General features: G+C 42.4%; 1 protein-coding gene across 1 annotated transcript in view; it reads right to left on the reverse strand.

The window, feature by feature from the left end:
* The window catches only part of nherf1b (NHERF family PDZ scaffold protein 1b), a 41160-nt gene that overhangs the window by 8947 nt on the left and 7470 nt on the right, over positions 1-24743 (reverse strand). Inside the window, exon 2 of the mRNA XM_024012338.3 lies at positions 1088-1258. Coding sequence (XP_023868106.1) covers positions 1088-1258 — 171 coding nt within the window. The remainder of the gene's footprint in view (positions 1-1087; positions 1259-24743) is intronic.

Here is a 24743-nt window from a genome sequence, read left to right on the forward strand (position 1 = left end):
AACATTCTGAGGAACCACTGCTGAGATAGCATGTGTGTACTTTGTTTGTGTGGTTCTGTGAGCTCTAAGTGTGTATTTTATGCACGTTGTGTGTGTGTGTGTGTGTGTTGTGTGTGTGTGTGTGTGTGTGTGTGTGTGTGTGTGTGTGTGTGTGTGTGTGTGTGTGTGCGTGTGCGCGTGCGCGTGTTGGTGCGTGTGCGTGTGTGTGGTGTGCATGTGTGTATGTGTACGTGACTTGCCTAATTAAATAAAGGTTACATAAAAATATAAAAAATAATTATGTGTGTGTGTACGTGTGTATGCGCATGTGTGTAATGCGTGCATGTGTGTATATCTGTGTCGGTCATAGGGGTGGGCCTGCCTGTCTACCACAGTCCAGGAAGGAGACAAAACAATACATGCTTGGGCAGTAACAATAGCTGTCCATTTAACAGAGAGAATACAGTCCTCATGGGTGGTGGGTGGGGTCCGCTGGGGGATGGAAACCCCTCTCTGTCTCAAGCATTCAACTCTCTTCACTGTTGCCTCTCTCCTTTTCTATGCAGTCTCTCATGGCTGCTGGGGTATAGCAGAAACGAATTTACAAAACAGTGGCTAGAGTAGAATGAGGGCAGCCAGGCAGCCATACACACCTCTGACAATACACACCCACCCACCCTGCTCTACAGTACTGAGTAATGAGCAGGATAGACTGGGGTGGTGGAGTGCAGACAAGTCACCAGTGACAAAGCTGGATTATCCCAGTCTGAGCTAACTCCCAGTGACAGTGTCCACCTCTCCCCTCCTATGAGATTAGGACCCCACACAGAGACTGTTACTACCACTCACAGTCCTCCTCACTCCACACTTCAACTTCAACATGACTGAATTGTGCCAKGGSCATTAAAGACAAGTCCCGTAGTTTTAGAAAAGCTTGCATGACAAACAMAATTATTTTCATTAATACAATATTATTTAATTTACTACTATACAGTAATAATAGTACTGTGTATTGAATACTACTAACAATAGRAATGTACTATTACTATACATYGAATAATAATAATACAGCATGATGCCAGAGGTCAAAGGTGAGCTAGATAGGTACCTGTACTATCATGTCCTTGGCCAGCAGGCCTGACCTCTGTGCAGGTGAGTCCTCATCCACTGCTCTGATGTACTGGCCTGGTCTGGCCTTCTCACTGTGCAGGTTGAAGCCGTAGCCATGAGGCCCCTTCTTGATCACACACAGACGCGGCCTGAGCTCACTCTGCACGTCCTGATGAAGAGATGAAAGTCAGTTATTTGAATATTAGCCTGTTGGAGAATCTACTTTCTCCTTCCATCTCCTGGTTTCCTGTGCTAAGACAATGAATCACATTCATAGAACTTACAAGAAATGATTCACATTCACAAAAATATGTTTTTCCTTTACCATTAATATCTAATACATCCCAATATCGGGCGGCAGGTAGCCTAGAGGTATTGGGCCAGTAACCGAAAGGTCGCTGGTTTGAATCTCCAAGCCATTGATCAAGACAGTTAACCCCCAACTACAACTGCTCCCCAGGCGTCGATGACGTGAACGTCAAGGGGTTGGGTTAAATGAGGAAGACATATTTCAGTTGAATGGATTCAGTTGTGCCAACTGACTAGATATCCCCTTCCATTTCCCTTTCCCTTCCTTCCCCTTCCCCTTCCCATATGTCCAGTATGCTGATATGGTATAAAATGCAGTAATAGACTACATTTAAGACCATGACTCTGACATTGATGATCAAATCAGACTAAAATTACACCAGAGGAAGGAAAGGAGTCTGACAGAATAGGAGGGTGTACAGAGCATGTGACTGGAGCTGTGTTGGTGTAGGGAGGACTGCAAGGGGCAGGGCAGGAGCCAGGAGGCATGGAGCCACTACCCCGGCCTGAGGAAGGGCCAGTTCCTGAGGGCCAGGCCCCTGRGTTGTGTGAGCCCAGTCAGCCCAGTGAGCCCAGGGCAGGACAATAGCAGGCTGGGAGGTGAACCCTGTCCTACTGCCTCTCTGAGATGACAGGAAGACATAGCACTGTATTGTCATCCAGGAAAAAACTCGACCAAGTCCAGCTACTCCCATCCGTCGGTAAGAGAACACAAGTAGTGTCTTTTTTTAGTAAGTGGACAAAGCCTCAGGGAATGTTCAAATGTAGGTGCAGATTTAAATACAGCACAGATATAGAACAGGAGCCAAACAAATGACACAATCATAATCAATGTCTCTCTGACCCAACAACCCCATACTCCCCCTATTGGCCAATATGATTATTGACGTAATCAGTTTTRCCAAATACACTTTTGACGAGACTTTGATTGAGACCTACAGTTGAAGTAGGAAGTTTACATACACCTTAGCCAAATACATTTAAACTCAGTTTTTCACAGATTCCTGACATTTAATCCTAGTAAAAATCCCTGTCTTAGGTCAGTTAGGATCACCACATTATTTTAAGAATGTGAAATGTCAGAATAATAGTAGAGAGAATGATTTATTCAGCTTTATTTCTTTCATCACATTCCAGTGGGTCAGAAGTGTACATACACTCAATTAGTATTGGTAGCATTGCCTTTAAATTGTTTAACTTGCTTCCACAATAAGTTGGGTGAATTTTGTGCCCATTCCTCCTGACAGAGCTGCTGTAACTGAGTCATGTTTAGGGCTCCTTGCTCGACACACTTTTTTCAGTTCTGCCCACAAAATTTCTATAGATGAGGTCAGGGCTTTGTGATGGCCACTCCAATACCTTGACTTGTTGTCCTTAACCATTTTTCCACAACTTTGGAAGTATGCTTTGGGTCATTGTCCATTTGGAAGTTCATTGCGACAAGCTTAACTTCCTGACTGATGTCTTGAGATGTTGCTTCAATATCCACAGAATTTACTCCTCATGATGCCATCTATTTTGTGAAGTGCATCCAGTCCCTCCTGCAGCAAAGCACCCCACAACATGATGCTGCCACCCCGTGCTTCACGGTTGGGATGAGTGTTCTCGGCTTGCAAGCTCCCCCTTTAACCTCCAAACATACACATGGTCATTATGACCAAACAGTACTATTTTTGTTTCATCAGACCAGAGGACAGTTTCTCCAAAAAGTAGATCTTCTGTCCCCATGTGCAGTTGCAAACCATAAATCTGGCTTTTTTTATGGCGGTTTTGGAGCAGTGGCTTCTTCCATGCTGAGCGGCCTTTCCAGGTTATGTCGATATAGGACTCGTTTTTACTGTGGATATAGATACTTTTGTACCCGTTTCCTCCAGCATCTTCACAAGGTCTTTGCTGTTATGTTCTGGATTGATTTGCACTTTTTCGCACTCAAAAGTACATTCATCTCTAGCGAACAGAACGCGTTCTCCTTCCTGAGAAGTATTGACGGCTCGTGGTCCATGGGTGTTTTACTTGCGTACTATTGTTTGTACAGATGAACGTGGTACCTTCAGGCATTTTGGAAATTGCTCCCAAGGATGAACCAGACTTGTGGAGGTCTACAAAAAACTTTCTGAGGTCTTGGCTGATTTCTTTAGATTTTCCCATGATTTCAAGAAAGAGGCACTGGGTGTGAAGGTTTAATAGGCTTTGAAATACATCCACAGGTACACCTCCAATTGACTCAAATTATGTCAATTAGCCTATCAGAAGCTTCTAAAGCCATGACATAATTTTCTGTAATTTTCCAAGCTGTTTAAAGTCACAGTCAACTTAGTGTATGTAAACTTCTGACCCACTGGAATTGTGATACAGTGAATTATAAGAGAAATAATCTGTCTGTAAACAATTGTTGGAAAAATTACTTGTGTCACGCACAAAGTAGATGTCCTAACCGACTTGCCAAAACTATAGTTTGTTAACAAGAAATTTGTGGAGTGGTTGAAAAACCAGTTTTAATGACTCCAACCTACGTGTATGTAAACTTCCGACTTCAACTGTATAATAGAGATTCTAGAATCCATCAGCCAATCACACACACACACACACACACACACGACATCAAAGCGGAGCAGTCATGAATGACCAATAGCGTTTGTCTTATGTAAGTTGATTGCAGTCTTAAGGAGGAGTAGAGTGCTGTATTAGCCAGTCCAATCAGTGAGTAAAAAAAAAGGGGGCAGGGACAGGCTGTTGGGTGGAGTGCTGTCGTCACTGAGACTCAGAACGGAAGAAGGCTTTTGTTTAAGGAATCGCACACAAAGCCTTCCCCCTTCCAACGAGACACAGCCTCTCCTTCTGTGGAGTAGAGGTCCAGGAAAAGACAGGTTTCCTGAAGACTCCACCTGCTTCCCGCTTTCAGGAAGGGCCCAGGKAAAGCCCCTCCCCCACAACCCATAAGGTCCCTCAGCCATCTCAAGATGCAACAGCTTGAGAGCTAACTAGTCTATCATAAAGAGACTAGACTGTTCAGTAGACCATTCTTGCTGTCAAAGACAAATACTGATCCTCTCTGAGACAACATCAATAARGCTGGGGCTGGCCAGAGCTTCAATGAGGCTCAACTGCCCCCTGAATTCATWCCATGTCTCTGTAGGAGGTTCTAGTCGGAGGAACAGAGTTGAACATGGCTAGGAGGATAGGGAGCAACAGGAGTGTGCCAAACACTGATCCTGCCAATCAGACTTAAGTTGAGTACCTCTGCATCTGATGAAACTGACAACCATCTTACATGTTAATCTGGTCTGATTCTCCTCCATGTTCTTCATWCCAGACCTCCATATAAAATATACATTCCAAACTGTGAGTAAATCAAAATCAACTGTCACAACGTATTTATATAATAAATTAAGATAATAAATAATAAATACTTTAATAAGGATCAAACAAGCATATTTAGAGGGAAAGTAGAGGACAGAAGAGAAAATTGGAAAGTATGCAGGAAAAGCACATTAATTGGAACTTAATTCTCCCTGAGTAATTCTTGGTGTGGTCCCTCTATACCCGAAGGCCAAAGTCCTGGTTAAACTGAAAAGGCTGGATACAGTGGTTTCTCTGCTTCCTGTTTTTGGTGTGAAATCTCCGTTTTGCTACATAATTAAACGCAAACTGCAAACTGTATGCCACAAAGGATTTTCCCTTCAAAATGAAGAAGAGCAACTGAGGGTGCACCTGCGTCCTACAAACTGAAGGCTAGAAACACGGGGTCATGGAAGGTCATGTAAGATAAGAAAAATACAGCATGGCTTGAGGATGTCCTTCTGGTATGTAGATCCCATTGACTGTCCACTGCACAAGTCTTACCACACATTTTACAGATGAGCACTAAGCACAGTGTCTGACAAACACAGATCTGTTTTAGTCCAATTGGAGTCCTATTCCTCTGAAGGTGGACTATGCAGAAATTGCTCCGGCATTTCCTGGTTGCTAAAATTTAAATAGCTAGTCCTAATGTCAGTTAATGTAACAAAACAAGCAAGTATAGTGTAGAAAATCATTGTACCATCGAAACTGCTGTGAAATATATTTTCCATAACCAAAACATACAGTGTTTTAACTATTTGAAGCTGGTGTACAAAACCAAAAGTAAAAGACCCAAAAATCACATTTAAGAAAGGGAAGCATAGAAATAGAACACATAGAACAGATCTACCGCTTCTTAGACTTGCTTTCAATGAGAATGACAGATCTATAACTATCATTTCTATGTGCATTTGGACAGGTCTCCCAAAAAAGTTACATATTGCAGCTTTAATAACAGACAGTCACAGCGGAACACAGCCAGGAAGGATGAGGTCAACTGGCCAACGTTGAGCGTCCCTGCCAACCAACAGAAAGGGACCATGGCAGGGTGGCTGGGATAACAGAAGACAGTTTGTGTCAGGAGCAGGGAAGAATCTCCGGGAGGGCACGGAATCTGTGGAATCTGCTGCACACACACAAACCAGGGCCTTCTCCTGAGGAGGAAACCGTGCTTCACTCCTACTGCATGTCCTGTGTGTGTGTGTGTGTGTGTGTGTGTGTGTGTGTGTGTGTGTGTGTGTGTGTGTGTGTGTGTGTGTGTGTGTGTACATCATCCTCTCCACTGCAGGAAGGGAGTAACGCATGGAAGATACCATAAGAACAACAGTCACCTGCAGTGGTCAGCTTTTAAAACAGTCAGCCCAAACAGACAGTTTTACAGTCAGCCCTCCTGCACAATAGCTTGCGTCACATTCATTAGGCACTAAACGGGAGAAAACACAACCCAGCTTTGACAGAATATAGGAAATACCCATAGCAAATGCCATGGTGTGCTATTGGAAAAATMAGGGTGACTGTCTGTCTGCCTCTGTATTATAAAGGTCTCCCACATGAAACCAATATTTGTTTTAGATAAGCTTAGCCGTGACCTGAGTTRAGTCTCAGGTCAGAAATATTTGTCTAATCTTTTAACTCTTTATTTTGTTTTGAATGGTTCCCAGAACCTAGTTCTCTCTATCAAGACATAATATTTGGAGAATGTGGGAGAAGAACGTTGGAAAGTACGTCCAACTCGGGAAAGGCAGTTACTGGTTCCAAATTCCAAAAGTAAAGGGTTTGGTCATGGTAACCACTTAGTTAACATTCAACTCAATTCATTACATCATATTAAACATATTAAGCTTTATCTTGTTTTAGGAAATGAAAAATTCCTGTGSTAATTATATACTGTAAATAGGAATACTGTGTACTACAACTCCTGAATAGTTGTTTCTTTACCTTAAACAACATGTTCCTTTAAAGCTCCCAGAGATCTCACATATGGGCACTTTGTGCTCCAATCACGTTGAGTTCAGTGACCTCTCAGGAATATCCATGCTCTCATCTCTATCCCCCACACCTACATATCTACATCACCTTGTGTTGACTTCTATATGAGGAGGTTTCTAACAGGCATAATCTCTGGGGTCTGGGGTCCCACACAGGAACCTCATATCTCCAGTCAACTGAGAAGCAACACCTRKTGAATAACAGTTAATACAGGGAGAGWAACTGYGACAACAGTTACAACACAGTTAGTATTAACATTTATGTGAATAAATGACAAYGTTTRGRATATCCTGAATCATCAGAAATAACCATACTAGTAAGCATTTTCAAAGCCAGAGAAAGTATTGTGCTTTGTGGACTATTTTAAATGCTTAGGCATAGATTTGACATAGTGAGTGGAAGAGAATGGGTTCCTAGCTGAACACGTTCACTGGATGAAGATGACACAAACTTTTCTATCATGAGGGGAAGTACYCAGCACAGGAACTGCTACTTCTTTCCTGAAGCATACTCTTCCCTCTGTAGTCAACTTCCTCACATGCAAGAGAAATAAATACACAATACAGATACACACCCCTACACCTGCAGTCCCACTGGTTACAGCACTCACATCTACCACACAGAAGACGTAGAAAAAACAAAAAGCCTTTTTCCATCCTGCCCACACCTTGACTGACAATAATGAATTGGTTTGACTACACTTCCAGTGTAAATTAGCGACGGTGTCTAATGGGTATTTCTACATGCTGGTTACCGAAACCATCAAGCAAATGTGACAGCACTGTTTTACAGCTACGAGGATTTKGAGGCACACAGGCGTACAGAGGCTCATCCCTTTCTAAAGCTGTGACTTACAGTAAGTCAGTGGTCYGAGCTGTTCTGACAGGTCATTGGCTGTCACCAGGGAGAATGATAGAGGACTCTAGTGCCCGGAAAGCCCCTTTTCGCAAGGGCAGCGCCATTGAGGACTTTCACCATTTTGAAGTTATGGAAGGATCACATAATTCCATCCAGGTCATCAGGTGGGACCTGAGCAAACATTCCATAACTGCAAGTGACAGTAAATCACCAATGTTGGCTTTATACCTGTTCAGACAACACACTCCAGCTGCAGTATGCAACCTTTCAGTTTGTTTACCAACTCATTGAAGTAGTAGAAGAAGAAAACTGACTACTTCAAAATGGAGATGGCSTCAATGGCGCTGCCAGTGCGCTCACAGACGCCATATTGGGAAAAGTCCTCTGTCATTCTCATGGAGGGACTCACTAACACCCTCTATATGGAGGTGACAGGAGGGAGGAGAAGCAGTACCTTACCAAGAACCATCTGTATCTTCTTTTTAGGGAAGAAAAAATATTGTGATCACCATCATCTGTGGCCGACGACTGTTGACACGTGGGCTCAACCAGAAGCCCTAGTTTCATATGAACAAGTGGAACACTTTCCGTATGAACGAACACATTAACAAACCTTGGGGTCTTACTTGAAACTGACTNCTCAACCAGAAGCCCTAGTTTCATATGAACAAGTGGAACACTTTCCGTATGAACGAACACATTAACAAACCTTGGGGTCTTACTTGAAACTGACTGAAAGCATTTGAGTCATAATTCAAAACCAGGCTTTCCCTGACTGCCAATTGTGCCAGATGTTTTACTATGGCCTGATGCAAAAATAGAACAGCCATCATGTCATCGTCATCCAGTCCAAGTCTAGGAAGGGGACCTTTGGAGCAGGTAGGTCATTGGAGAGAATGAGACTTAGCATCCTCTGCTTCAGCCCATTTCTTCCTTCCTGCTACGTATGGGGCTTTCAATTGCATCTAACCTCAAGCCGAGACACACTTCTTCTCTCTGTTTGCCTACACTCCAAAAATGTGTATGATTATTATATACATTTTTTAAATATACGAAACATACACAAACATCAACGACATCACACCTACCCAGACCCACCTGCTCACACCCCCTTCTCCAGCATCTGCATCCCTCTCATGGCCTCAAACTGCACCATCTTGTTTCTCTTCGTCCATAACTTCCAGATGTATAGCATTCCCAGAAGGCATGGATTATTGAGTCATTGTTAGATTTACAATTAAGACATGACTCTGCTGTTGTGCTGTAGAATGTGAATTTTGGCTGCATACACTCTACTGAGGGCAAGAAAACCACTGTAGGCCTACTGCACACACTAACTAACCAGCCTGAACATGCTAACAAACCAACACACACGCCAACAAGCGAACCTGTAAAAAGGTATCTAGACCCTAAAAGGGTTCTTCGGCTGTCCCATTGGAGAACCCTTTGTATAACCCTTTTTGGTACTAGGTAGACCCTTTTAGTTCCAGGTAGAACCATTTTGGGTTCCACATAGAACCCTTTCCACAGAGGGTTCTACATGGAACCCAAAAGGGTTCTACCTGGAACCAAAAAGGGTTCTCCTATGGGGACAGCCGAAGAACCCTTTTGGAACCCTTTTTTCTAAGAGTACAGTTTATCGACACACAACTGTTAACCCACATCATTAAGCCTGATATACTCAACTATCAGCAGCTGCTGGCGATGCTTCTTTCTTAATCTATCTCTTCTGAAAGTTACAGATTTGACAGCCCCCACCCAGAGCATCATATAACCCAGTTCACCATAACATATTACCCTCTCAGGAAGCAGTATATGCCAAATAAGGTACAGTATCACCACAGCTTCTGTTTAACTGGCACCACACAGCTGCAACACCTCAACCATATTCCTGACAAAGAACTGCCACTAAAACTGACAGACCTTGTTTATACCTGGGATGCACAAACCAACCAAAATCACACCTGGCAAAAAAAGAATAACACTTATTTCACTCTTCTGTAGCCGTTTTCAGTTCATACTTACCTGATATTAACCCATATTTACTATTTACCTAAACCCCTGTCAAGAGAGCTTCACTGTCTCTTCAGCACCTGTGTCAATCATCCCATAAAAACCAGATCTGATGTGGAGAGCTGTTAAACATCATGATGAGCTCTAGTAAAATATCTCAAAGGTTAATGATCTCAGGCAATTTGTATCGTCCATCCTCTCATTCTCTTCTCCTGACCATATTTGACACAGAGGGCCTTTCTAATGGAACACTAAGGCAGCTGTCAAAGTCACCACCTCACCAGCTTGAAAACAGCTTCATACACCNCTCAACCAGAAGCCCTAGTTTCATATGAACAAGTGGAACACTTTCCGTATGAACGAACACATTAACAAACCTTGGGGTCTTACTTGAAACTGACTAAAAGCATTTGAGTCATAATTCAAAACCAGGCTTTCCCTGACTGCCAATTGTGACAGATGTTTTACTATGGCCGGATGCAAAAATAGAACAGCCATCATGTCATCGTCATCCAGTCCAAGTCTAGGAAGGGGACCTTTGGAGCAGGTAGGTCATTGGAGAGAATGTGTCACGTTCCTGACCTGTTTTCTCTTGTTTTGTATGTCTTTATTGGTCAGGGCGTGAGTGTTGGGTGGGTAGTCTATGTTTTGTATTTCTATGTTGGGTTTTGTGTTCGGCCTGGTATGATTCTCAATTAGAGACAGGTGTGTATCGTTTGTCTCTGATTGAGAGTCATACTAAGGCAGCCAGGGTTTCACTGGGGTTTTGTGGGTGTTTGTTCCTGTGTCAGTGTTTGGGCCACACAGGACGGTTGAAGGTTAGTCACGTTTGTTGTTTTGTAGTTTTGTAGTGTCTTGTTTGCTGTTTTCATTAAAAGTATGATTAATCACCAATCCGCATCTTGGTCCGATCCATGCTCCTCCTCGTCTGAGGAGGAGAACAACAATGACTGCCTTTACAGAATGAGACTTAGCATCCTCTGCTTCAGCCCATTTCTTCCTTCCTGCTACGTACCGGGCTTTCAATTGCATCTAACCTCAAGCCGAGACACACTTCTTCTCTCCGTTTGCCTACACTCAAAAAATGTGTATGATTATTATATCATTTTTTAAGAATACGAAACATAAACAAACATCAACGACATCACACCTACCCAGACCCACCTGCTCACACCCCCTTCTCCAGCATCCCTCTCATGGCCTCAAACTGCACCATCTTGTTTCTCTTCGTCACCCACGCACTTTCAACATTTAGATAATAAAGCAATTGACCTTTCCATTGTTTTAACGATGGAGGATTGGTTGATTTCCAGCCTTTAAGTATATACATTTTTTCAAGATGAGAATTGTCCAACCCATTGGATATCTCACTACACCCCCATACGCCATGTCTTGAAATATGAAGACAGACGGATTAAAAGTAAATTTACATGGTAATACTTATGAAGGTCAACTTTCTAACTCCGCCCATAACTTCCAGATATATAGCATTCCCAGAAGGCATGGATTATTGAGTCATTGTTAGATTTACAATTAATAAGACATGACTGTTGTGCTGTAGAATGTGAATTTTGTCTGCATACACTCTACTGAGGGCCAGAAACCCACTGTAGGCCTCCTGCACACACTAACTAACCAGCCTGAATATGCTAACAAACCAACACACACGCCAACAAGCGAACCTGTAAAAAGGTGCTATCTAGACCCTAAAAGGGTTCTTCGGCTGTCCCCATTGGAGAACCCTTTGTATAACCCTTTTTGGTACTAGGTAGACCCTTTTAGTTCCAGGTAGAACCCTTTTGGGTTCCACATAGAACCCTTTCCACAGAGGGTTCTACATGGAACCCAAAAGGGTTCTACCTGGACCCAAAAGGGGTTCTCCTATGGGGACAACTGAAGAACCCTTTCGGAACCCTTTTTTCTAAGAGTACAGTTTAGCTACACACAACTGTTAACCCACATCATTAAGCCTGATATACTCAACTATCTGCAGCTGCTGGCGATGCTTCTTTCTTAATCTATCTCTTCTGAAAGTTACAGATTTGACAGCCCCCACCCAGAGCATGATATAACCCAGTTCACCATAACATATTATCCCCTCAGGAAGCAGTATATGCCAGATAAGGTACAGTATCACCACAGCTTCTGTTTAACTGGCACCACACAGCTGCAACACCTCAAACATACTCCTGACAAAGAACTGCCACTAAAACTGACTGACCTTGTTTATGCCTGGGATGCACAAACCAACCAAAATCACACCTGGCAAAAAAGAATAACACTTATTTCACTATTTTGTAGCCGTTTTCAGTTCATACTTACCTGATATTAACCCATATTTACTATTTACTAAACCCCTGTCAAGAGAGCTTCACTGTCTCTTCAGCACCTGTGTCAATGATTGACAGCAGAGATGGCATCCCATAAAAACCTGATCTGATGTGGAGAGCTGTAAAACACCATGATGAGCTCTAGTAAAATATCTCAAAGGTTAATGATCTCAGGCAATTTGCATCGTCCATCCTCCCATTCTCTTCCCCTGACCATATTTGACACAGAGGGCCTTTCTAATGGAACACTAAGGCAGCTGTCAAAGTCACCACCTCACCAGCTTGAAAACAGCTTCATACACCATGCCAGCAGCTGCCACTCTGCCAGATGCCTGGTTAATATTTCCCCATGTGAAGCCAGTGGAGGACTGAAGTGTAACTACTGTGTATTGACCAGGACATCATCATACTGTCGCCGGGTAACGTGGGTCATTATTACTACACAATGCCAGGGTCTCTGAGTGACTCAACTACAGGGCAACATCCAGGGAAAAGACACATGTTAAATCATGTTATTCTTAAGCAGTAAGGCCCGAGGGGGTGTGGTATATGGCCAATATACCATGGCTACGTGCTGTTCTTAAGCACGATGCAACGTGGAGTGCCTGGATACAGCCCTTAGTCGTGGCATATAGGCAATATATCACAAAAACCTGAGGTTCCTTATTGCTATTATAAAACTGGTTACCAACGTAATTATTGCATTGTCTGTCATACCCTTGGTGTACGGTCCGATGCATTCAGGGTTTGAACCCCCAGTTTATCATTCATGATAACGCCATACAAGAGATATTCTACTGCAGCTGTAATGGACAGAGAATGTGTCTTGCTCTGCCTGATAGGCATTGGCTCTCGCAGAGTTTTCCATGCTGCACATGGCTGCATTTTGTGCCATCGATAATGTCCAAAGTCTAGGCACCCTCCTCTGCCACGCGCCCCGCAAATCATCAACCCAGGCATTCCGCACGCACTCAGCCGGCCTCTATATACAATAGATCTGTCATGCAGTCAGTCCACTGCTACCGCCTGRTARCACAGCGACTTTTAAACAGGGCCTCTAACTCCTGGGGTTTTAATAAGTGGTAGAAAGCTGCGCAGCACCCCTTGATCAGGTGAAAGAATAACCTCAGAGATGACAAAGTCAAAAYCTCCATGGTTACTCAGTGGAATAGGACAAATCCTTAGCCTCGTGACTGTCATGTGTAATTTTGACAAGAGCTTAGTTRAGTGACCCTTTCAAACCCCTATAGGGGAGAGAGTTAATAAGTTTCTGACTGACAAACTCACTGTTGTAAACCTGTTTTTTCAGTCAGTGTGGCAGGGGTGAACAATGCACTCTACTGTCCAGTGGTGTAAAGTACTTAAGTAAAGTACTTAAGTAAAAATACTTTACAGTATTACTTGGGGGGGGGGGTATTTATATTTTTTACAACTTTTATTTCACTACATTCCTAAAGAAAATAATGTACTTTTTACTCCATACATTTTCCTTGACACCCAAAAGTACTTTTTTATTTTTTTATGTTTGACAGGACAGAAAAAAATGTCCAACTCACACACTTATCAAGAGAACATCCCTGGTCATCCCTACTGCCTCTGATCTGGCAGACTCACTAAACACAAATGCTTTGTTTGTAAATTATGTCTTATGTTTGTTTGCGTGTGCCTCTGGCTATCCGTAAAAAAATGTTGTGTAAATTGTGAAGTCTGGTTTGCTTAATATAAGGAATTAGAAATGATTCATACTTTTACTTTTGATACTTAAGTATATTTTAGCAATTACATTTACTTTTGATACTTAAGTATACTTAAAACCAAATACTTTTAGACTTTTATTCAAGTAATATTTTACTGGGTGACTTTCATTTTCACTTGAGTCATTTTCTATTAAGGTATTTTAACTTTTACTCAAGTATGACAATTGGGTACTTTTTCCACCACTGCTACTGTCCACCTGCATTTGAAGTTGGAACAGACTGGGCACCTATGGGATGGCTCTGCCAAGGGTTCGAATTACAAGTCACTCGTAGTGGGTTCGCTAAAAAMAGTAGACCATTGTCAATCACAACAATTATGGGGGATGCCCATGTTGATATTTTAACACGAATGGGTGGGTATGTCCTGATTGGGTACTGAAGTGCCCGGCATCCCCAGACATCCTTTTCATTCAAATCTCTAGTTCTGTCTCTTCTCAGGACACCTTTCCAAAGCAGCTGTTCCTCCTCCATCCCTATGGCTCTCTATCAGTGTGTTAGTATCAGTGTGTTAGTCCTACCCTATCAGGCACCAGGCCTGAGGAGTCAACATGGTTTATCTGTGAGGCCATGCTTCCTGTCTCTGACCTCCACCCAACGTGTTGCAGGCACACAAAATGTCTCCCACATCCAACTGAGCCCAGCCCCAGAGAACCTGTCACTGCACAGATTGACAGAGACAATGATGTAGATTAGATCATACTGCTAGCTCAGAGGGGAGAGGAAAAGGGCTAGGAAAGGATGAGAGGGATGAATAAGTGAAAGAGAACGTTGTGACATCCTGTGTGGCGTCATTCAGGCTGTGGATGGTCAACATGTGACAAACATTTGCTCACACTTTGCTGTCAGYCTGTAGTCKGCTTTGATAACATAACCAAGCTCACCAACACTGCAGAAACCAACATCATACAGGACTGTAGAATATATTATACCCCTGGCCTTTCATAACTCCATAGAATCCCTTTCAGACAGAACACGCACATTATAAACCCTCTGCCTGTATGTGTTGTATAGTCTGTCCTGGTCCTACTCTGTGGTGTCATCGCTGGGCGCAGGTGACGGAGAGTCTCTTTCAGGGTACCAGAGTGTCACCCCCCCCACCCCTATCCTTGGAGGGTGCGGCCCTTTCTCTCATTGTGAAGGAGGGGTTATGAATCCTGAGGGGTATGGAATGAGAAATGGAATGTGGCATTGTAGCATTCTCCCCTCTTGCATCCCAGGGGGCTCCCCTCCCCCTCGTGGGGTCCACTTCCACCCCACCCTGACCTGGCCCTGTGTCGTGGCCCTAACTGTAGGAGAGACGGTGGTGCTGCTCTTTTGGGCCAGAGTCACTCGTTCACTTCACTACAAACCCTCTACCATCCACTCTCTCTCTCACACACACACACACACACACACACACCGCTCCTCAGACAAAGCCACTGGGTCTCAGGAAGAGGGCCATGGTGGGTGTGAATGTATGGCCAGAGTTCCACCCTGGGCCCCAGACAAGACTGGAGACAGAACACACTGAGCAGAGCCAGAAGTCCAGTGACCTGCAGTGAGGGACTTCCAATACACATCTCTGTCCATGTGACGCCTACAATTATAGGCTACTATTTTGTGCAGTAGATCTAAGGCCAAAATCACAGAGTCTGTATGATACAAGTAAACCATTATTAGAGAAGCAGATGTACAGGACTGACCGTAGAGCCTAGAGGGGGTGTGTAAGACAGAGTTAGTTACATAATACACTCACAACCTCCTGAACTCTTACCCTCTACAAACAAATACACACGCATTTACACAAGTTGACACCACACACACACACACACAAGTTGGCACAACATACACACACACACTGACTGCACAGTACACAAATAAATGGATCCTTCTATTGAAACACAATGAATCCTGTGACCCTGTGTTTAGACCTCCACCCTGTCTGTCTTGTCATGTTGACCGTTTCCTCTGGAACACACTGCTCAACAAAGAGGAGGGAAGGAAAGGGTGACTCCCAAACATTCTCACACACACACACATTCACATACAGACACACACACACGTGATTGAGCAAATACACATGAAGACAGACGCCCTACACGCGATCACACATCAAAAACAATGGGGTAATCGGGCTATATAAATGATATCCTGTAGTTCTCCAGTACCCCCAACAGCACACATTTTTGTTGTAACCCCAGACAAACTCACCTCAACTCATTGAGGGCTTGATGATTAGTTGACAAGTTGAATCAGGTGTGCATGTCTGTGCTACAATAAAAAAGTGTACTGTTAGAGATAATGGAGGACTGGAGTTAACACTGTTCTAGTCTACCAGATTTGACCAAAGTTACAAGGAATGCCATCAACTACAGTAAGAGGTTTGACTTTGACTTAAACAGCCCACGTTAGTTAGCATGTTATCCACTAGCAAGCTATCCTATTAGTTTGAACAACACTTTACTGTGTGTATACTGTAGACCAGGGGTACTCAACTCTTACCCTATGAGGTCCGGAACCTGTTGGTTTTCTGTTCTACCTGATCATTATTTGCACACACCTGGCGTCCCAGGTCTAAATCAGTCTCTGATTAGAACTATTGAAAAAAAATCTGTGGAACTGGCTTGAGGTCCAGAGTTGAGTTTGAGGGCTGTAGACTGTAGTAATTGTAGAGAAATGACAGTAATACAGACTAGGAGTTTTCATTGTGACCAGTAGAGGCAACCCATTGTGGAGAGAGCAGAAGAGGGGGAGGGGGTCTGTCTGACTCTCTCTACCTCCACCAACAACAATGACAGGAAACCAGCCTAAACTTTCTGGAGTCTATGTGCTGGCCAAGGCCCCAGGAAAAGATTCCCACAGAAGCAAGCTACGCTTTTAAAGAGCGAGTCACAAAGAGCGAGTCACATTTAAAGAGCGAGTCACAAACTAAGGTGTGGCTGCCCGTTTCCTAAAATATGTATTTTTATTTTCCCTTTTATTTAACTAGGCAAGTCAGTTAAGAACAAATTCTTATTTTCAATGACGGCCTAGGAACAGTGGGTTAACTGCCTTGTTCAGGGGCAGAACGACAGATTTTTACCTTGTCAGCTCGGGGATTCGATCTGGCAACCTTTCGGTTGCTAGTCCAACGCTCTAACCACTAGGCTACAGTAGCCTAAGCAAATCAGGCAAGTCAGTTAAGAACAAATTCTTATTTTACAATGACGGCCTACCGTCATAAGAGAAGTTCATGAAGAGTTTACATATTTTCTTTAAATGGCATAGGACAATGTTATTGAACAGCCATTGTTGATTGTATGGCATCAGCGTCTGGTTGAATAGTTGGTAAAGCTGACATAAATAATGTCAGGCTTTGTGTCGTAACTTGAACATGATGAGGTACACCCAGAGACTTGGTCTGAAATACATAACTCTAACCCAGTAAATAAACTAATACCCACTATAGGTCAATAATCAAACACACTAAATAATCCACCAGGAATGCTTAAAGAAAAGCACTGGTTTCAAATATCTTTACGAATTGCTCGCTCCTTGGTCACCAGATTAAACCATTTAATTAAAGCCATTGTCAACCCACGCACTCCATTCTGTGGGAGATAAAACAATATAGAGAGAGAATCCTCCTACACAGTCACTAAAGTGAGATATTCCTATGCCTGAGGAACCATGTTTTGCTATAACAAAAGCCTCTCCCACTATGGCACACCACAAGGGCCAAAAAGCCTAGAGGCAGTGGGTGTGTCAGTGGTTGATCCATGCTCTTTAATAAGCAGCTTTTATATGAATGAGTAGATTACAGGCTTGGTATCTGGTAGAAACCTGGTGGAAACAGACAGACAGCCAACTGGCATATGCCTACAGGCCTGTCTGCATGTTGCTGCTCTCCAGGCAAAGTCTCTATGCTACTGTTCTCTACAGACTTCCTCCAAGACATGGAARACACACAACGGCCCCTCCCTGAACAGCACAACTCTCTGCCTACTAGTCACAGTTGATTTCATCTGACACACGGAGGACTCTTTCTCTCCTGTAATTTGCCTTTAAAAACAGGTTTATGTAACCAGGCAGTCATTCATGAGGACTCCAGAAACACCAAGCTGACTGGCTGGCTGGCATCCTCCTCAMTCTCCCAGTGGAWTCTCAATGGACCAAAGCSRCTCGGTTGATGTGGGCTTTCCTCAAAAGCAAATGGAGGGAATTAGGTGCCTCACGCACACAAAACAATAACAACACAAACAGATAAGATAGATACTGTGGATAGAAAATAAACTTAGAGGCTCAACTCAAGGCATGCATCACACCCTTATTTTCATATTTTATCAGATGTTTAGAGTGGCTTTAATGACAGATCCCATAGGATCCAGCCAGTATGACAAGAGGCACCTAAATCTATTAACGGTGTAATAAGGGCAGACAAAATATAACTTGTTGTGACTTGTGTGCTGGTTTACTGCATCCCTCCCCACTCCACTGCATTTTACAATGGGAGTTACATTTTACTGCAGGGAAAACAGAGAAAGCCCTTTGAATCCAATGGCTTGTTGTGTGTGCAGTGGCCACTTAAATGGCTATCAGAGAAGGAATAGACAATCAAACTCAGAGTGCTGGAAAGATTATCTCTGTCCTTGGTTTCTAACAACAGAGAAGACTGCAATTCCTGATTGCATTCAAAACGTTCCATCTCTACTTTCCTCCTCTCCATTGCTTCACACCCCTGTTTCTCACTTTGCCTCTCACACACACAGACCAACACTCAACATGGATAGCACACACCACATCAGTGTAACCAAGGCAACTCCTCCTTGGTTTCCGAAGAGGGCGTTCCTCTTGGTCCCTTTTGTTTTTCTTCAAAGACAGGGACAGGCAGTTGCTAAAGACGTCAGTGAGACTGCTAAACCAACATGCACCACCCAGGCCATGTGTGTGTGCGTGTGTGTGTGTGTGTAATGTCACACTGACTGCATGGGCCAGGGTAGAGGAATGCCGGACAGGATGCAGGCAGAAAATTCCTGGAACATAGTAATATTGTCTAAGGCTGAGTTGTGTCACTGCCAGTGTTCATATATATAGGCTTACCACTTATGATCTTCTCAACCTTCAAGCATTAAAGCAGTAGGTTGAGTTTCTTTAAAGGTCCAAAGCCACCGTTTATATCTCAATATGAAATCATTTCTGTGTAACAATGAAGTAACTTACTGTGATTATTTTTAACAATTTTAATTGAATACAAACAAAAATAGCTTCTTAGCAAAGAGCAAAGAGCAAGCAATAATTTTGCTCGGAATGCTGTCAATAACAGCTGAAATCTGAAATCTAGCTGTTATTGACAGAGAGGATTAGACCTCTCTTTCTTATTGGTATATTAACTCATTTACCATCTGGTATTGTCACCAGGAAGGCCAAAACTCCATCCCACCAAAACAGGCTGTAATTTCAGGTGGTCTTTTTAAACAGCTCTTACACTAAAAGGGCATCATCATCATTTTCACAAATACACAGTATTATTCCAACCTCATAGTGTGGAAATATATKTAAAACAGATCAAAATCACATTTTTGCCTGCACTGGGCCTTTAAACTGTCAAGTAATGTATTCTCTCTAACTATTTCATTTAGAAAGCAAGCAAACACACTAGAAACCAGGGAAACATTAAATGTCCAATATGAAAACTATAATTCAACCAATGAAATATGAGCGGTACAGAAGTGGGCTTGTTTGTTCATGGAGCACTTCCTTCTGATGTGCGTACCAGTGTTAAGTATAATACCACAACTCCATTAGACCATCTGGGTGAGTTTGAAAGTAAACAGAGGAACAATCGGTGTGTATTTCTAAGAGAAACAACATAACTGCGGCTGTTTTTCTATGGTGCTTGAGTACTGTTCCAGGACCTGTAGATGCTCTCCAAGTGAGGGTCATTTACAGTAATACATTTACATGAACATTAATACACAGTACATTGTTTCCATGAGCTTCAATTGCTCTAGTCTATAGAGTTAACGAATGTGCTATTGTGGTCTGATGTACTGTAACATGTTCAGCTGTTGAGGGGATCTGATAGATTGTTCAACATTGCACAACAGTATTTCTGTGCCTTTATGTGGCACAAGTCCTCTACCTTCCACAGTAATGTCTGTCACCGGGCCCTTGACTGGGCCTCTGCCTTGTAGTGTTAACACACAGCACTGATAAGAGATGAGGCAGACGCAGCATTTAACTACCCTGCAGACACAGAGTCACAGCCAGGACACAGCAGGGCCTATAGGTGGGGTGGATTTGCTGTGTTTTTGGATATTGGGATGAAACATGGAAGTTAAGGGTGAGGGAAACAGGGTTCTCATAAGGTTTCTTAGATGACCCCCATTACCATCCCTGCAAGTTCAGAGATTAAACCCTGTTGGAAATTCTGCTCTTAATATTGATTAATTTAATGAGAGCACAGGGGGTAACTCCTTTATTGGAAGGGTAATGCTGGAGGAGTTTAAGTCACAAACATGTCAACTGTATCCGGTACATGTACACATAGTATACACAGGATATGCAGGATGTATAGGAGCCCCTTGAGCAGCCCATAAGATGCTGCACATGTGTCTGGCTGGCTGCATCCTATCCAACACATGAGTGGGCTGGTCATGGCTGGGCACTGCAGGGTATGGTAGTGAGACTGTTGTTTAGACTGTTATGGTAGCAAATCACTCAGCAGTGAGATTCACTCGGAACTCCACATTGGAACACAAACACCCAAACAGACAGTGCAGTGTCAGTGAAGAAGTCTGGGTTATTACGTCACAGCAATAGAGGAACCAGAGAGAGGGGCTGAGAGGGGCTGGGAGAGCCCCAGGGGTAAACATCCGGGACACGGCGGGGGGGCACAGATGTTTTGGAGTGCCCCTCTTTTCTTCAGTGTTTGAATGAACCCACGTCATGTGCATGGTGTTAGCTAGAGGGTATTAAGAGGACGTGAAGACTAAATGTCGTCCCTTAAAGAATAAATAAAGTTAGAAACAGATATTGAACAATGTGAGGAGCATTTGAAGAGTTGATTTATCCACAATTTTTATGTGTTTTTGTTGTGTTTTTTTTTCACTAGAAATTATTGCCTATTGGTACCTTCATGTGTGTGTAAAATATTACTGTTCTCAGATTTAAAAAAATATATAGAATATTCAAATGTGTTATTTAGAAAACGCTATACAGTCATGGCCAAAAGTTTTGAGAATGACACAAATATTAATTTCCACAAAGTTTGCTGCTTCAGTGTCTTTAGATATTTTTGTCAGATGTTACTATGGAATACTGAAGTATAATTACAAGCATTTCAAAGTGCTCAAAGGCTTTTATTGACAATTACATGAAGTTGATGCAAAGAGTCAATTATTTGCAGTGTTGACCCTTCTTTTTCAAGACCTCTGCATCCGCCCTGGCATGCTGTCAATTAACTTCTGGGACACATCTGACTGGTGGCAGCCATTCTTGCATAATCAATGCTTGGAGTTTGTCAGAACTTGTGGGTTTTGTTTGTCCACCCGCCTCTTGAGGATTGACCACAAGTTCTCAATGAGATTAAGGTCTGGGGAGTTTTCCTGGCCATGGACCTAGAATATCGATGTTTTGTTCCCGAGCCACATGTTATCACTTTTGCCTTGGAAAAGGTGCTCCATCATGCTGGAAAAGGCATTGTTCATCACCAAACTGTTCCTGGATGGTTGGGAGAAGTTGCTCTCGGAGGATGTGTTAGTACCATTCTTTATTCATGGCTTGGTTCTTAGGCAAATTGTGTGTGAGCCCAATCCCTTGGCTGAGAAGCAACCCCACACATGAATGGTCTCAGGATTCTTTACTGTTGGCATGACACAGGACTGATGGTAGCGCTCACCTTGTTCTCTCCGGACATGCTTTTTTTCCGGATGCCGCAAACAATCGGAAAAGGGATTCATCAGAGAAAATGACTTTACCCCAGTCCTCACAGTCCAATCCCTGTACCTTTTGCAGAATATCAGTCTGTCCCTGATGTTTTTCCTGGAGAGAAGTGACTTCTTTGCTGCCCTTCTTGACCCAGGCCATTCTCCAAAATTCTTCACCTCCCTGTGCGTGCAGATGCACTCAACCTGCCTGCTGCCATTCCTGAGCAAGCTCTGTACTGGTGGTGCCCCGATCCCGCAGCTGAATCAACTTTAAGGACGGTCCTGTCGCTTGCTGGACTTTCTTGGGCGCCCTGAAGCCTTCTTCACAACAATTGAACCGCTCTCCTTGAAGTTCTTGATGATCCGATAAATGGTTGATTTAGGTGCAATTTACTGGAGCAATATCCTTGCCTGTGAAGCCCTTTTGTGCAAAGCAATGATGACGGCACGTGTTTCCTTGCAGGTAACCATGCTTGACAGAGGAAGAACAATGATTCCAAGACCACCCTCCTTTTGAGCTTCCAGTCTGTTATTCGAACTCAATCACATGAACAGAGGATCTCCAGCCTTGTCCTCGTCAACACTCACACCTGTGTTAACGAGAGAATCACTGACATGATGACAGCTGGTCCTTTTGTGTGGCAGGGCTGAAATGCAGTGGAAATGTTTTTGGGGGATTCAGTTCATTTGCATGGCAAAGAGGGACTTTGCAATTAATTGCAATTCATCTGATCACTCTTCATAACATTCTGGAGTATATGCAAATTGCCATCATACAAACTGAGGCAGCAGACTTTGTGAAAATTAATATTTGTGTCATTCTCAAAACTTTTGGCCACGACTGTATATCCATTGTTTAGTTGGAATGTTTGTAAACTGTGTATTTGACTGTGATATAGTGCCTTCTGAAAGAATTCACACCCCTTGACTTTTTCCACATTTTGTTGTGTTACAAAATGGTATTAAAATTGATTGAATTGTCTTTTTTTGTGTCAACGATCTACACAAAATACTCTAATGTCAAAGTGGAAGAAAAATCCTAAAATTTGTACAAAGAAAATATGAAAAATAAAACAAGAATATATCTTCATTAGATAAGTATTCAAACCACTGAGTCAATTTATTTTAGAATCACCTTTGGCAGCGATTACAGCTGTCAGTCTTTCTGGGTAATTCTCTAAGAGCCTTCCACACCTGGATTGTGCAACATTGGCCCATTATTTTCAAAATTCTTCAAGCTCAATGATTGGTGATCATTGCTAAACAACCATTGTCAGGTCTTGCCATAGATTTTCAAGCAGATTTAAGTAACTCAGGATTTAAGCCACTCAGGAATATTCACTGTCTTCTTGGTAAACAATTCCAGTGTAGATTTGGCTTTGTGCTATAAGGTTATCGTCCTGCTGAAATGTGAATTAATCTCCCAGTGTCTGGTGGAAAGCAGACTGAACTACATTTCCTCCAGGATTTTGCCTGTGCTTATCTCCATTCCCTTTCTTTTTTTATCCTGAAAAACTACCCGGTCCTTAACGATTACAAGCATACCCATAACATGATGCATAACAGTTTGTATTCTGGACAAAAAGTTGCTTTGTCACATTTTTTGCAGTATTACTTTAGTGCCTTGTTGCAAACAGGATGTATGTTTTGGAAAATTGTTATTCTGTACAGGCTTTCTTCTTTTGACTCTGTCAGTTAGGTTAGTATTGTAGAGTAACTACAATGTTTCTGATCCATCCACCGTTTTCTCCTATCACAGCCGTTCAACTCTGTACCTGTTTTAAAGTCACCATTGCCCTCCTGGTGAAATCCCTGAGGGGTTTCATTCCTTTTCCGGCAACTGAGTTAGGAAGGATGCCATTATCGTTGTAGTGACTGGGTGTATTGATACACCATCCAACATGTAACTTCAACATTGTAACTTCACAATGCTCAAATGGATATTCAATGTCTGCTTTTACATTTTTTACCAATAGGTGCCCTTCTTTGCGATGCATTGGAAATCCTCCCTGGTCTTTGTGGTTGAAATTCACTGCTCGACTGAGGAACCTTACAGTACTTGTATGTGTGGGGTACAGAGATGAGGTAGTAATTCTAAAATAATGTTTAACACTATTATTGCACACAGAGTGAGTCCATGCAACGTATTATGTGATTTGTTAAGCAAATGTTTACTCCTGAACTTATTTAGGCTTGTCATAACAAAGGTGTAGAATAATTACTGACTCAAGAAATGTCAGCTTTTAATTTTTTATTAATTTGTAAAAAAAATCTAAAAACATAATTCCACTTTGACATTATGGGGTAAACTGTATAAGCCAGTGACAACAAATCTAAACTAAATCCATTTTAAATGCAGGCTGTAAAACAACCAAATGTGGAATAAGTCAAGCGGTGTGAATACTTTCTGAAGGCACTGCACTAACTGTATGTTGCTCTGGATAAGATGAATAAAATGTCAAATCTAAACGTTTTACATACAGATCTCATATAATAAAAATAACTCAATTAAATATTGATGTCACAAATGTATAATTTGTTCAGTTCTTTAATAAACAAAATGTTATTTGTTAAATTTCACTGTGTAAAACCTAGCAGAACTACTTATTTCTCTGAGAGTGACACGGATATATAGCGTTTTGCTAAAAAAAAAATGTAAAGCTAATTTATCCCTCTGAAATGAATAGATTTTTTGAAATACACGTCTGTCAATGAACAACCTCGTGACATGATGAGATAGTGAAAAAACACACCAATCTCTTTCATAAGTTATTTAAACAATAAAAGCTACTTTACCAACATTTCTGAAAATGGATATATAGCATTTTGGAATGAAACTCTTCATTTGTTTTCAWAGACAGCGGTAGGTCATAATCAAGGACTAAGAACTGTATTTTCATTTGTTTCTTGTGTTCAATTGTGGGTGCATTACATTGCGAGTCATGAAAACATAAAGACGCCAGACATATGTTCGATGTGGTGTGTTCAAAGATATCTGCTTCAGTAAACCTCAAATTCTTTCTCTTCAACCCCAATGTCAAGTGTCAGTTCTTTTTCAAACCTCAGAACAACACAAAAAATGTTGTTGCCCTTTCCCACAAATGTGTGTGGTGTGCAGCTGCACTGTCAAATTAACTTGAACTCGAGTCTGAAACAGGCTGTTTGTCCTT

Source organism: Salvelinus sp. IW2-2015, linkage group LG20 (assembly GCF_002910315.2).
Source record: "Salvelinus sp. IW2-2015 linkage group LG20, ASM291031v2, whole genome shotgun sequence".
Classification (NCBI taxonomy): domain Eukaryota; kingdom Metazoa; phylum Chordata; class Actinopteri; order Salmoniformes; family Salmonidae; genus Salvelinus; species Salvelinus sp. IW2-2015.